The sequence below is a fragment of the Drosophila rhopaloa genome, unplaced genomic scaffold (assembly GCF_018152115.1).
Source record: "Drosophila rhopaloa isolate 14029-0021.01 unplaced genomic scaffold, ASM1815211v1 contig_2, whole genome shotgun sequence".
In the NCBI taxonomy this organism is placed as follows: Eukaryota; Metazoa; Arthropoda; class Insecta; order Diptera; family Drosophilidae; genus Drosophila; species Drosophila rhopaloa.
In genome coordinates this window covers 24,360,350-24,374,203 of record NW_025335083.1, presented here as the reverse complement: position 1 = coordinate 24,374,203, position 13,854 = coordinate 24,360,350, and the positions used below count along the sequence as shown (strand labels likewise).

Sequence of the window (13,854 nt, the reverse complement as noted above, 5' to 3'; positions counted from 1 at the left end):
TTTGCGTAGACCCCAACATCGGTTAAATATTATTACACTTCAGTTTTTTTATATTCAACTCTAGGTAATAAAACCTTCAAGCTTTTGTTTGTTGTTCTATATGCACTAAGTCAGCGTAATTAGGAAGCCGTATTAAAAAGAATTTAGTAATCGTTTGAATTTGCTGTCACTTTGACGTTTTATCAATACCCCTGACGAAGCAATTAATTAAATATTTAGAGTGACCCCCATCAAGGAATTTTGTAATCAAGAGGCACGCGCCATTAATTGCTGCTGCTCCCATTGCAATCCCATTTCCATTGCCTACATTTCAGGGCAACAAAGGCAGGTGATAACTTTATGCGCGCACCTGTTGCCAAAAGGTCAAATCACTTAGCTGGTAACCCCATAGCCCACACACACTGCGGACCAACTAATGGTGGATGCAAATAGCTGTGACTTACCTCACTTTGACATTTATGGCGTGGCTCATGTATTTGTTTACTTCATATTCAGCGCAAACGAACGAAGACATGCAAATTGATGTGCGATGATTATATGTTTTTATATTAGCGATATTTTTTTGGTTGTGTGCCGTTTCCTGCCGTTGCTCCCTTCTCCAGTTTAATTTGTTGCTCTTGCTCCTAGATCGTATAAATTTTGATTAATTCGGCTGGTATGTACTGGGTATTTAGATGTATATGGATTTCGTTAGCAGGCACTTCTTTTTGACGCAAACAACGTCAGCGACTGACGACAGCAGCCTGAAGCCGAAAGCCAGAAACATAGCGCTTCGAAGACGTTTAAAGAGAGTTTGGGCCCACAAATTAAAAAGAGAGAGCGAGCTTCCAAGAGCACCGGCTATGTTGTGATTGTGTGCGTACTTTTGGTGGCAATGTGTGGGTGGATTCGCTTGCAGGTGTTCGCAGGCGCACGGATGACGTGCGATTATTTGCGGCCACTGGCGTCTAATTGCCGCCTCGCTGTTGATATTGGCCCACATGTTTCAATTTCTTGGCCACACAAAAAAAACTGAACATTGTTTGGCCCACGCCTGAAAGTGGGCGTGAGCGGAGAAACTGGGCATTTAACTACGCAATAGGCCAGGGGACACACACTCTCAAAAGTAGGCCTCAAGTCCTCTTGTTTCTGGTTTTGCGCCTTTGTTTTTGGTCTCTGGTTAATTGTGGGCGCGTGCACAAAACACGAAGAACAGAAATAGCCAGTTTAGGCCAAGGGAAATGGTGGAAAGTCGGGGCAAATGGCTGTTGGTTCGCAAAAACATTAGCAGCATATGGCTGGCTGACATTTTGTGTAGCATACTTCTAGGCTGTCACTTAAAATGTTCTTTCACACACACTGCCGCACTGTCACACACTCACTGGCACACACACAGGCTCACATTTAATGAAGTTCAGTGTCAAAATTTTCGTTTCGCTTTTGGCCACAAAAATAAAACACACACAATTGCCAATGAGCTTTTTGGTCGCCATATTTCTTCATTGGCTTGGTCTACTTTTAAGTCGGGTGAAAAATGTTATTTAATATAATAACAAAGACTAACGCCTCCTTACTGTATTTTTCTACTATTTTATCGTGCTGCCCAAGTCCTTGCTGGCTGCTCTTTTCTGGCTTTTCGCTCGCGTTGACCGTCAGCCGAAGGACTGCCTGTCCTACTGAAGCGCCGTTCCTCGGCAGCCCCGTTTCGCAGTCGCGTCGCTCTCGTGGCACTTTCGCTCGGAGTTTCGCCTGCCAGCTTGCCAGTATGTACCGTACAGTGCGCCCCCACCCCACACACACACACACACTCACGTACGCATCCGAAGCTGTCCAAAATTCCTACGCATTTCGCTGTGTGTGTGTGCCTGCGTGTGTGTGCTGTAGGTTAGGCACACGCACTAATAAGACAAAGCTCGGCAAGCTTTTGGCCATGCTTTTGATGGCCCACGGATGTGGATTACTCTAGAAATAACTGTTTAATTTTAAAATATAATCTGTTATGCCTCAGCCTTCCTTTAAAGTATATTCCGTATTCTTATGTGCTCTTTAAAGTAATGCTTTCTTGCTGGTTGTTATGTGCCAAATCTTGGTAAAAGTTTGCATCTTAAAGTTAATTTTTTTAATAAGAATATATTTTACTTAAGCTCTTTAGTTAATGACAATTAATTCACATTTTGAAAACGCATGAATTTTATTGATAAAAAATAAAAATATAAAATTATTAACTCTTTTAGAATTTAGTTCTTTTGACACCAAAATTTAATATTTTATTGGAATTAAATACCAAGATTTGGCATAAATGGCAATATTAAATTTCTATTAGGCGTTGAGTTAATAAATAAAAGTAATCTTAAAGGTGGTTTGAAAAAGTATATTTTCTCGACAATATCACTGAATATTTATGCTTACGAATTCTAAATACTACCAACACGACCACAACTGTATTCTTTCATATATATTTTGTATGTGACTTTATTATATTTTCCAGAACAAATAACAAACAAGTCATATATCAAGAAGAAAAATCGCCACATTAAAGGGTACCTGTATCTTGGTACATTTCCCAGCAAAGTTATCCCCTGGAATCGAAGGGTTAGCTCACCCGAAAGCTGCCCTACAGCAACAACAATGGCCGGGCTGCCAGATACCGCCCACCACCTCAATAATATAAACCATTTGACGTAGGTTGACAGCTGTTTGCGTTGGCCAAACTTTATGGCTATTGATTTTGCCCCGAATTCTGGATGGCGAGCCTGGGCGCAACAGTTTGAAAGTCGCAGCTTTCACTTTCGTGGGAACCGAGGAGCCGATCCGAAGGACAAGCCACCCACTGCGCCTGTCCGTTGCCTCTGTGTTAGTGTGTCAGGGCGGCGCCTGCGCTGCATTTTCTCGAGCGGAAAAGCTCTGCCGCAACAGTTTGTTGCCGACGTAGGCGGCACCCGGAGAACAGCCCACTTCCAGGTGGCGCCGATGCACTGGAAGTGGTCCCCCCCTCCCCATCCCCCTAAGGACCCCATTCCACACATCCTTCCACAAGCCTAGTCAATGACCATGCACATGCCAAGGCGTCGCAGTTGGCTTAGCAAAATTAATTTGATCACCCCGCTGAAAGGCTAAAAAGCGAGCTGCATGCTAATGCCGCTTTAATGAGTTCTGTTTCCGCCTGAATCAAGGGATTATGACTGCACACAATGGCTGAGCGTTGAGCTTTGCACTTTGGGTTGCGACTGGGACTGGCCAAGTGGCAAGGCAAGGGGTTAGTTTTGCTTTGCAACAGGTTGTCAATGGCATCCGGCACTTTGAAAAACTGCCCCGGCGGCCATTAAAATTCAGGGGATGGTAAGCCATTTTGAATGGCAACCAGGAATGTAGGCAATGAAAGAGGTATGAAATAAAGGGCTGAAATAAAATGCTGCATACTTGTCGGCTCATAAAAACATTTCTAGTTGTTAAGAAATTTCTTAAATTAAATTTGCTTTGTAAGCTATATAATATAAATTTAATTTCAAGCTATGAACCCCAAACACTTTCCCAACAATAAAAGTCACCTTTTACTATTACATTTCATGTAAATCTTTATTTATTCCATTCATTGAATTCGTGTAAATTTTGTTGGTATTCATAGTTATTATTTTGTCATAGTTGCAGGCCTTTTCTTTTCAATTTGTTAGCAAGTATCTAACTATAATAAGTGGCGGCAAAGTTGCATTCAAAATTTCCATAAGTATTTCATTCAGTTGTCAGTTAGTTCTGAATAGATTAGAATATGTACTCGTGTCACTGTGTGTCTCAACAGTTTTCAAGTCAATTTCATAAGATAAACAATTTCGATTTATGCCATAGATATAGTTCTTGGTATGTTTCAAAACGAGTGAACTAAAAGCGATGGGTGAGCAAAACAAAAGTCAATGAGATTTCATAAGTTTTTGATTCTTTATTTTTTATATTAACTATAAATTTTGTTTCCTTAGTTTTATGCTCGCTGTAAATACAATTTCTAGTTCGATGTCGAGCTTAGCATGAGTTAGCCTTTTGCTTTTATATGGTGTTTGTGTGTGGTGGGTTTTCTGAGGGTGTGCGATGCAATGCGGGATGTGTGTGCTATGGACAAGGCCAAATCAGATGGTTATCATAATAATAGCCTACTTAAAATTTGGTTAAACGCTAATTTACACAAGATACAACTAAGTAATTAGAATTAGGCTTAAAAAAACAGACATTAGCACTGTACTTAGGACTAAGGTGATGTGTTGTGTGATTTAGTCGCGTTTCTTTTGTAGTTCTATAGTTGTGACGGATTTGAGTGTGGTAACTGAGTGTGGAGACTGTGGGCATCACCGTCGTCGCATCATCGATAAGGCAAGTTTAACAGACGGCAAATGGTAACAACAAATGTTCTTCTAGTGACGGTTGCTGCTCAATGCTCTCTCTCTATGTACAACGATTTCAATATGAGTAATGCTTAGATTTTGGTTTTCGTTTCAAGTCTAAGTCGAAGGCACTGATTCTGATTCTCTACTCGGTTCTCAATTTAATATCTGTTTCTGGCTATAAGTCTGTTAGTATTTTGGGAGGGGCGAGGTGCAACGAGTTCGCGGCACTTGCAACAACTGTCACCGATCGATCTTTAGCTGAGCGTGTGTCTAAGTGTGCACATAAAAAATAATAATACATCATAATTACTAAAATGTAATTGAAATACGATTGGTTTTACATTTAATTTCGTTGCGCTACATTTACATTTATTTACTTCGTTTATTCACTAGTACATGTAGTACATAAAATGTGCATGAGTGTAGTGTGAGTGTTCTTGGGTGTTTTTTCTTTCAGATTTTTGCTCTATTTCGTAATTGTTTTGTAATTTACTTTTGAACGCTGCCTCGTTTACTAGTTTGATTCTTTCGATCTTCATTTTTGTTCGTTAATTTAATGATTCGCTTATGTTGTAACTATGAGTATGAGATGAGTTGAAAGCAGATTTTGCAAATGAGTTTTCTATATATTTATTCGCTTGCGCTAGTGTGTGTATGTGTGTACAATGGTGGTGTATTGTGTATGTGTATGGATGTGCTTGGTTTGGTTCAATAATTTAATATAATTTAAATATTTTTGTTTTTAGTTTTGCGCTGCTGCTTCATCGTCGTCTGGCGCCAGTTTAAACAATAATTTACGTTAGGTTTTGTTTACTTATTGATTACTAGATAAAGCATTCGATATAACATAAACTTGCATAGATAGACAGTTGGATAGTTTGTAGGAGATAGCCGAGCTTAGCCTAGTAGCAGAACAGTTACAATAATTTCTGGTTCATAAATCGAACTCGCCGCGCCAGTTGCAATTTAATTTATACATCGAAAAGGGGCGGGCGCACTCTTAGCTTAACATTCATTTAGCATAGCTTATAGCAAATCATAATACGTTATATGCATATATGTATATAGTAATGTGTTTTGTATTTAACACAATTGTTCCGTGTACTCTGCTCGTACACGTACACAAAAAACAATTTCGACAAAAAATAAATGGAAATAATAACATAAAGGCGAAATATTATGTTTTTTTTTTTTTGGGAAGGGGAAAGGGAGTTTTGAGTTTTACAAAAACTAAGATTCTACTCGTACAATATATCATAATCGGTATACAGTATATATAAACGATATCGTTAGTGTAGCGTATGTATAGTAATAATTATCATTATAACATAGAGTTCAGTTTGAGAGTTATACGAATCTCTCGCTTAGCTGCGAAGTGTTTTGTTGATTTCTTTCAGTAACTACTTTCATTCTCTCGCATTTTAACGCTTGTCTTCACTTCGATGTCGTTTGTGGAAATCCGTTCCCAGTTAGATCCTTTGATCGTTCGTTGTGATCGTCGAGCCTAGGGCGTCTTCAGCAGCAGGATGTCTTTCTTGCGCGTGCGACTGGCGCTGGCATTAAGCCGCTGGTAGAAGTAGTTTCGCCCAATCTTGCGCTGCAGCTTGTAGGACTTGCCCGCCAGGAATCTGGTGATGTCCAGCACATAGTCGTGCACGTCCTCATGGTCCTCGAGCAAATGTATCGATATCACATCGATTTTGACTTTGTCGAAGGGCAGCGTTTGCAAGATCTGCAAGAAAAAGTTAACCATTTAGCGAAAGTGTTGGCAGATTAAAGTCATCGAGTCACTCACCTCCAGCTCATGCCCCTGTACGCCCAGACTGAGCAGATCGTATTCGGTGCGCTCACATGCCAGCATGATTGTGTAGAGCGGAAAGCATTTGACACGCGAGTTGAACCACGAGGTCTCCTCGTCGTGCAGACTATTGATGCGCACATCCTCGTTGTGTATGGTAATCTGTAAAGAAAGCGAGTCGAAATTAGTTTATGATCTGAGAGTTTATTTTAAGGCAATGGTGGAAAGTTACTTTGAATCTTTATCTAGTGTTTTCAATAATTTTTTGGATTAAAAAATAAACTTTTCTTGTTTTTCCTAATTTGCATTCCCATATTTCCTCTTAAGCAAAAACTCACCTCTTTGGGATAGGTAGTGGGCGAGACGCAGGCATGTACCACCTGCATGCGCGCCCGCTGGGCGTTCTGCTTGCGCAACGTGAAGTACCAACGCGGCTCCGGCTCCACCAGCACGCCCATCCAGTCGAGCTGCTCGCTCAGCCAGGGCGCCGTGATCAGATGGGCGAGCGGACCGCTCAGCGACTGGATCACCGCTCCATTCATCTTCCCGCCCACCAGATCGGCCACATAGTGGGCCAGCTGGTCGGCTCCACTGCCGCTACTGTTGCCGCTCCCGCTTCCGTACGATGAACCGGCGGTGGCGGGGCGCGGGGAGTTGGGCGGCGGACCCACGCCCACTGTGGACGCCGCCGCGACCTTGGGCGACGCCTTGCCCAAGTACTTCCCCATGTGGATTTGGCGCAGGAATGCAATGAGTGCGGGATCGTCTTGCGCAACCCCATTCAGCTCGTAGTCGCGCGACATGTTCAGCCGAAACTGTTGATGGCGAATCTCTGCAAACGAAGAAAAATCGAAGAAAAAGATCAGTTGCAAGTTGGTTAAGATGATGGTGGCGGTAATTGGATTTAATTAAAACTTGTTGCACCACTGGACGCATGGCGTGTGTGGCTCAAACTCTGCCACGCTTCGCTGCCAATTGGAGCGCATTGACCACATTTGCATTGGCAAAATGAGTGCGCTTCAAATGCGCACTACTGAGTTGTGGATTTGAAGGTAGTCTCCACTCTTGAATATATATTATACGATAGGTATCAGAGGACCTCTCAATATCAGTAGAGAATTATCTGTTCTTAATGTCTATAAATGTTTTGTAAACACTGTTATAGTTTGAAACCCTATTTAAGAGTAAGTTTACTAATGTTTAAATACTTGAAAATATAGTTCCCAATTAGATAAGCGATATCTCAGACTTCTTAAAGAATGGAGCAAACCCAAATCTAGAGCAATAAAGTATTTAGCCAAATTTTAGGCAAAATGCCATGTCAGTTTGGCATAAATTGTGCTGTTCAAAGTGAGAAGTAAAGGAGCAGGAGACCCCGTCGAAGGTCGAGTGGAGGAAACTGCCGCTTGGCAGCGGCGATGACCTCGCCTTGAAAAGCGGCTCGACTCGGCTTTTGGCCGCTGTGCCGGCCCATAAAGTATAATGAGCGCACGGCCTTTGATATTTAGCACATGACCCCATCATCCTCCTCTCCTCCAGTTGATTTTTCCTCCGGGCCCCCACCAACCACTTGACTCATGTCAGAGCCGGCCCAACCTGTCCATAAACCTTAGCTACAAAAAGCCAACGATTGGCCGTAGTTTTGTTTTTGTATCCACACTCCGCACAGTCATACATTTAGACGTACCACTTGGGTTTGGTTTTATTTGCTTTTCACACTTTCCTTGTGCCAATTTCCACTTTTTGTTTCGTTTTAACCTGGCCTCCGGCGAAACAAATCGTAAAAGAAATTAAAATATTTCAAATGTACATGCAGCAATTTGTGGCAGCTTTAAAGTGCATTAGGTTGTCCCTCTTGGTTGGAAAAGGTTATCGAAAAGGCCAAGGTTTGATGACCAAAATTGGGGTTTTTGGGAGTGAAAACAAGAACAAATTAAAACGTGGCCTTTATTATAGTTCAAAGTAAGATTAAGGAAATCAGCACTAATCGTAAAATCTTTTCAAATTTAAATTATGAATTAAATAAATTTGACAATAAGAAATTTTGCGTGGGCGGAAAGCGTGGCAAACATTCAGTCAAATCGATCTTCCATTTCGGCTACTTATACGTCATTATTTCTCGGTCGGGTTCGTCAGACGAATTCACATCGTTATAGCAGCCTCACCCAAAAACCAAGTCGTTATACAAATATATTTTTATATATTTTTTTTCGTTGCCCATTCAACGCAAATGTGCCATGCAAATTTTGAGGCGAAAAAAAAGCAGCTAAAACTTTTATGTTTCGGTCACAAAATGGCCATAAAGTTTATTATAATGCATATACGAACAGATAGACAGCCAGAAAGCCAGAGCAAAAACAGTTGCCGGCCATTTAGACAACCACTATAATTTAGCTGAACGGAGATGAAGACATTTTTCTGTAATTTTCTAAACCAGGGCCCCCGAAGGCCAGTGAAAACTTGCACTAATTAACGCCCGACCAAAAAAAAAACCACCGATCGTGGTAGGGAAAGTGCCCAGTTGGGGGAAATTGATGCGGCCATTAGTTGTGGAAATCTGATAGCTGATTGCTGGAAGGTCTCGCATTACACCGTGCGATTAGAAGTTAAATGAATTATTTGATCATTTGTCTACCAGCATACAGAATAACCAATACCCACCTCCAAACATTGATCCTATACCCCCGACAGCTGTGCAATAAAAGCCGCCTTAAACCGTTAAATGCGAACACATGTAAATCCGATATATAAAAACCGAAAATGAAAATGAAAAGAACGAAATGGGATGGCGTGGCATGGTGGGGAAACAAATCTGCCCTCGGGCGCAGCAATTTCGGTGTCAAAAGCTGACATTTCTAATTTGCACAAGGGGTCGTCGTCGTGGTCGTCATTGTCGACGTCGTCGTCGTCTTCGTTCAGGGTGGGCAAGACAAATGACAGGGCAGACCCGGGCCCGAAAATTATATTCAATGGCAGCGGACATTACCCAGAAGGAATCGCCGGTCGAGGAGCAACGTTTAATTGCGGTTAAGCGGCGGCAAACTTTAAGTCGTCCTGAGGCGGCGGTTTATTCAGATTATTCAGGGGTAGCGAATGAGGGACCGACTTGCCCTGCCAGTGCACGCCCTATTCAATAATTCAACAAAGGCGGCCAGGCAAATAAAAACACAGAGAAAGGGAGGGGAGAAGGGCACAAGTAAAGCCCACAACTTTTATGCATTTTCAATTGCGGGTAAAAGTTTATTTTAAAAAAAAGTACACTCATCGGAATTTATTTTAAATGTAATGCCAATACGGTCCTTAAAAGGTTACAAGTCTTTTAAATTGTATAAAAACTAATTATAAGAAATTATAAACAAAGAAAAAATAGAAAACAAAACAGGTTTTCTCTTTTTCTAGTCAAAATTATTATTTTATTATTATTTTCAAAGGATCCCAAATTAAGGTATTTAAATCCCTAAAACTTTACTAATTTTTGTGCAAAGTGTATGCCTATAAAAGTACCAAAAACTTTATCGTTGTAGTTTGTTTGCCTTTGTTTTTTTGAGGGCACTGCGACGTGGCTGTCGCCGGGCAATGTTACCCTCGTTGTGTAACATCCAAACGGCCTGAAAATCGGGATCTGGAATTGCGTGCCCGCCCTGTGTTCCTTCCGCATGTCCTTTTGCCATTGCCTAGTAGTTCAGTTATTGATTTGTGCAACGATTTAGTTGGAACCGGTAGACGGGCTTGTAATTGCTTGTTTGGCGCTATTCAAAATGGCCTGTTTCCATGCTGATAACGACGAATGTTCCTACATGTCTTGCATGTGGTAACAAAATAAGCAACGCAAGCGCTGATTTATTTAGCAAATGAGTCCGTGGGTGTGAGTGGGCCTAATCTAAGTGGGTCGGATCTTAATCACCGCCTGCAAGGCGCATTTAACTGTGGCGAAATGAAAAAGGCCAATGCGGGCGAACTTCTGCATCACGTGATCAGGTGTGAAATGCATTTAGTGGTGAGCAAATAAGGGAAATGGAAAAATAGAAGGTAAAAGACCTAAATAACACAAATTTCTATGGGGAAATTTACTCTTTGTCTGTAGAAATAAATCTTTAAATTGTATTAAAGCTACAAAAAGGTGTTTACCATAAATTTAGGCACACGAGATCCAATAACTGCTTCAATTAGGAACTGATACATGGCAACCAAACACTCTATATGATATATGACCTCAATTGAAACGTGCCAAGAAACCTTTAACATAATAAATGACCCCGTTTTAATGTGTTAAACGTTCCCTTAGCATTTATCAACCCTGATTGAAATATCTTTCAACGAAATCCCGATAAAGCAGACACACACTCACGACTGGAGGGCAGTTGTTCAGCTCCCGCTGTTGTTGTTGTTGTTGTTTCCCTTTTTCTTATTAACCTTATCGCTGGGCAATTTCCCAAGGAGAACCCACACGACGCCTAAGAAATTGCGCAATTGCATTGGCAGTGAGCAGTGAGGGTTGCAAAATCTGAAACCCACATGCGGGTGTGGTGGCACTAAGGAAAGAAGGAAAATAAGTGGAAAAAGTGGTTCGCAGTCATCGTGAGTCGCTGTGGCGCATGCTGTGATAATGCCATTTGAGCTTTGCTTTTCAAATTGAGCACTCGCTACGCATTTGACGGAGCCGCCGGGCTGATGATCATCTCCGCCGGAGCCACACGAACGAACCACTTGCACCACACCGACGAACCACCGCAGACCATGTCCCGCAGTCCAGACGACTACGAATCCGACCACGACGACGACTACTCTGCGGGGGTGGATTTTCTCCGATGCCATTTCACCGGGTTGGGGGCCATGCAACAATGTTGGCAACTGCACACGAAAATTATGAATCACAAGGCAAACTAAGCCGGGGAGTGGGAGGAGGGCTCTGAATGACATCCGGTGGCTAGCAGGGGAGGTTACTACTTACACACAAAAAAAATAGGGTTCAAAGTTCTAGTTCTTTGTTGCTATTTCGTATGAGAGATCGAGTAAATCTACATCATATTAACAGTAGTAACAGAGTCTATAATCATTTATTTATTGAATCAGAAATAACATTATTTTTAAGTGACACACATCTTGCTATTCTATGTAAATTTTAATAAATTTCCATTCTGCGAAACACTTTAAATATATACCCTTTATTAAAGCCTAGTATTTATGTTTGTTTATCAGTAAATTAAGTAGTTCAGATCATATAATATTATAATATACATTTTTTTTAGGTGCAGGATAAGAGTCCAAGAACAATCCCGAGTAGTTAAAACTGCTTAGAAGCAGTCAGACGAAAGAGGGGCTTGCCAAGACTCCTCCTCCGCTGGAAAACCTCCCTATAAACACGCTGCGTGCTTAACGGGAATTAAGTCATTAGTGGTATGTAGTGTCTGTATGCAATGGAGTTCAAGTTGTAAATTTCAATTAATGTTGCAATTTGCAAATTGTCACCAATGGAGGCCAGACGACAGTGACGACGACATCGTGTAATCACCGCAAGTGTGAAGATAATGCCCTCTTAACATGATTAATGCTTTGACCTTTGGGGGCGTGTTCGATACGAAAGGCAAGCATTGGGGGAAATGTATAGAGAAAAGGTAATGTTGCAAGTATGTGGTTGAAAATAATGCAAAACTTAAATATAAAAGGGTAGACTTTCTACTTTCTTGTTAATGAGCCACAACACATAAAAGTTCTGCGCCAATTCCACAAATGGGCTAACACGATTTGAGGTACTTGTTATGGTCGTCTTCTTTTTTTCGGTTGCCGACTGCTGTCAAAGGTGAGGCTAATGACACTGCACCTGGCCACCTGCACCATTCCTCCCCCTTTTGGTCACGAGTCACGAGCCATGTCAACAACAACAACAAGTGAAATGCGGCAACGTCGCCAAAGGCGCGGCTTGTGGCGTGTGAAGATGGCAACAGTAGTTACCAGTTACCAATCAGTTAAAAGTGAACGGTGAAACAGTGAAAGCCAGCTAATCGATGACTAAGTAATCACAGGGCGTCAATAAGTAGGCTATGCCTGGATTATGGCACAAATCAATGCAATCCGAGGGTAGAATAATCAAATCGGGTGACGCATATTAGAGGGCAAATACATTTTATTGAAGTTAGACATGTGTTCGGCAATCAATATAATTGGAAATATGTTGATGGAATGGTCTAAAAATAAATAATACTACTCGCTATATTGGTAGAACCAGTTCTTGAAACTAAATGATTTTTTCAGCCAGTTTGGCAAGTAGCAATAATATCGTAAAAAGTTTGAATGGTTATTACCAGCAGTTAAATAAAAGTTCGATAACCTCGCTCTAAATTATAATTTTGAAATCAGACTAATAAATAATTAAACAAATACATACCAACATTTTATTATTAAAATAAAATAACTAGTAAATCTAGAGATAATTTCCTTTCGTTTTATGTAAACTAATTAATGGTTTCTTTTTATGAAAAATCATTAACCAACTTTTCAAGTGGATACACAAAGAAGGCGCCTTTATAATTACGGTGATTATATTTGTGGCTATATAATTACCTCTTATTTTATACCTACTCTTGTTAGTCTAGAACAGTTTTGTGCCTTTCCCAGTTACATTTTCCCAGAGAAAGGATCCCCGCATTCTTGAGTCACTCACATTCCCCCGATTACAAAATGCCGCCAAACATCAAATGCTATTTCCGATTCCGAATCTCTCCCCAGAGAAAAGCGCAGAAGTGCTTCGGTCATTGCAACAATCAAAACTGGAACGTGACTGTTACAACAAATCCAGGGATTTTGATTGTGGGGGACCATCAACAAGACTATCATCGCCATGAGAGAAGTACAGAAGTGCTGAAGAAATGGAAACAAAAAGCGGCCGAGGCTGAATTTGTAACAAAACCAGCGTAGGCAAGCAGAAAAAATGAATGTGAGAGTTGGCATTTGGTATTTGGGTTCTGGAAAGTCATGGTCAGAGGCTTATCAGCTTGGGAATTTTGGAGAGGGAGGGGGAAGGTGGCTTGACTACCTCCGACGTCACACATTCCATAACCGAAATACAGAAAAAAATTTGTCACTTTAATAAGCGCATTTCGGTTCGCTTTGGTTCAGTCAAGTGCATGATTTGAAGAAATTTCGACTGGCTCAAAGCTTCAACTTTTAAACCTCAATCTTTGTTCCTCCGCACGGAACGTGTTAAATTTATATGCCCCTCTGCTTTTGTATTGAGAATAAGAGGGAGAATGGCCAGAAGAAGGAATGCCTTATTTATGATTATTTTTGTTTATGAATCCGTTCGCTCGTATAATCCTAATAGAGCCATCAATGAGCCATAAAAATGGGGCTGTCCAGCAGCAGCAGTTGACACGCCCAACCTGGAGACATCAGACCTTCCTCGAACCCATTCGAATCGAATCAAAATGAGACCCAGCCCCGTCTAGTCAACGTGGCGACGAAAAACAAAAAGAGTCGGATATTATAGCCAATGATATGTTGAATTATAACCCCTTCGAGCACTTAACTGAGAGCATGAAATTACAAATTTATGGCAAGAAATCAGCAGCAATCATCATTTCGATTGTTTACAGTTTTTAATGGAGATAAACCACAAAACGAAAAAACAAGAAGTGGCAGGGTCAACCATAAATTTAATAATAATTTTGACATTTAACAAGCAAATTTTTAAGTTCTTCTTTAATC

At 41.1% G+C, this 13,854-nt stretch overlaps 1 protein-coding gene across 1 annotated transcript in view; it reads right to left on the bottom strand.

Moving 5' to 3' along the window:
• Positions 1-3,884: 3,884 nt before the first annotated feature.
• The window catches only part of LOC108037925 (protein Star), a 30,199-nt gene continuing 20,229 nt past the window's right edge, over positions 3,885-13,854 (bottom strand). The window contains exons 3-5 of the mRNA XM_044459727.1: positions 6,489-6,982; positions 6,148-6,312; positions 3,885-6,084 (exon numbers count right to left, since the gene is read on the bottom strand). Of these exons, the coding sequence (XP_044315662.1) occupies positions 5,857-6,084; positions 6,148-6,312; positions 6,489-6,982 (887 nt within the window). The 3' untranslated portion in view covers positions 3,885-5,856. The remainder of the gene's footprint in view (positions 6,085-6,147; positions 6,313-6,488; positions 6,983-13,854) is intronic.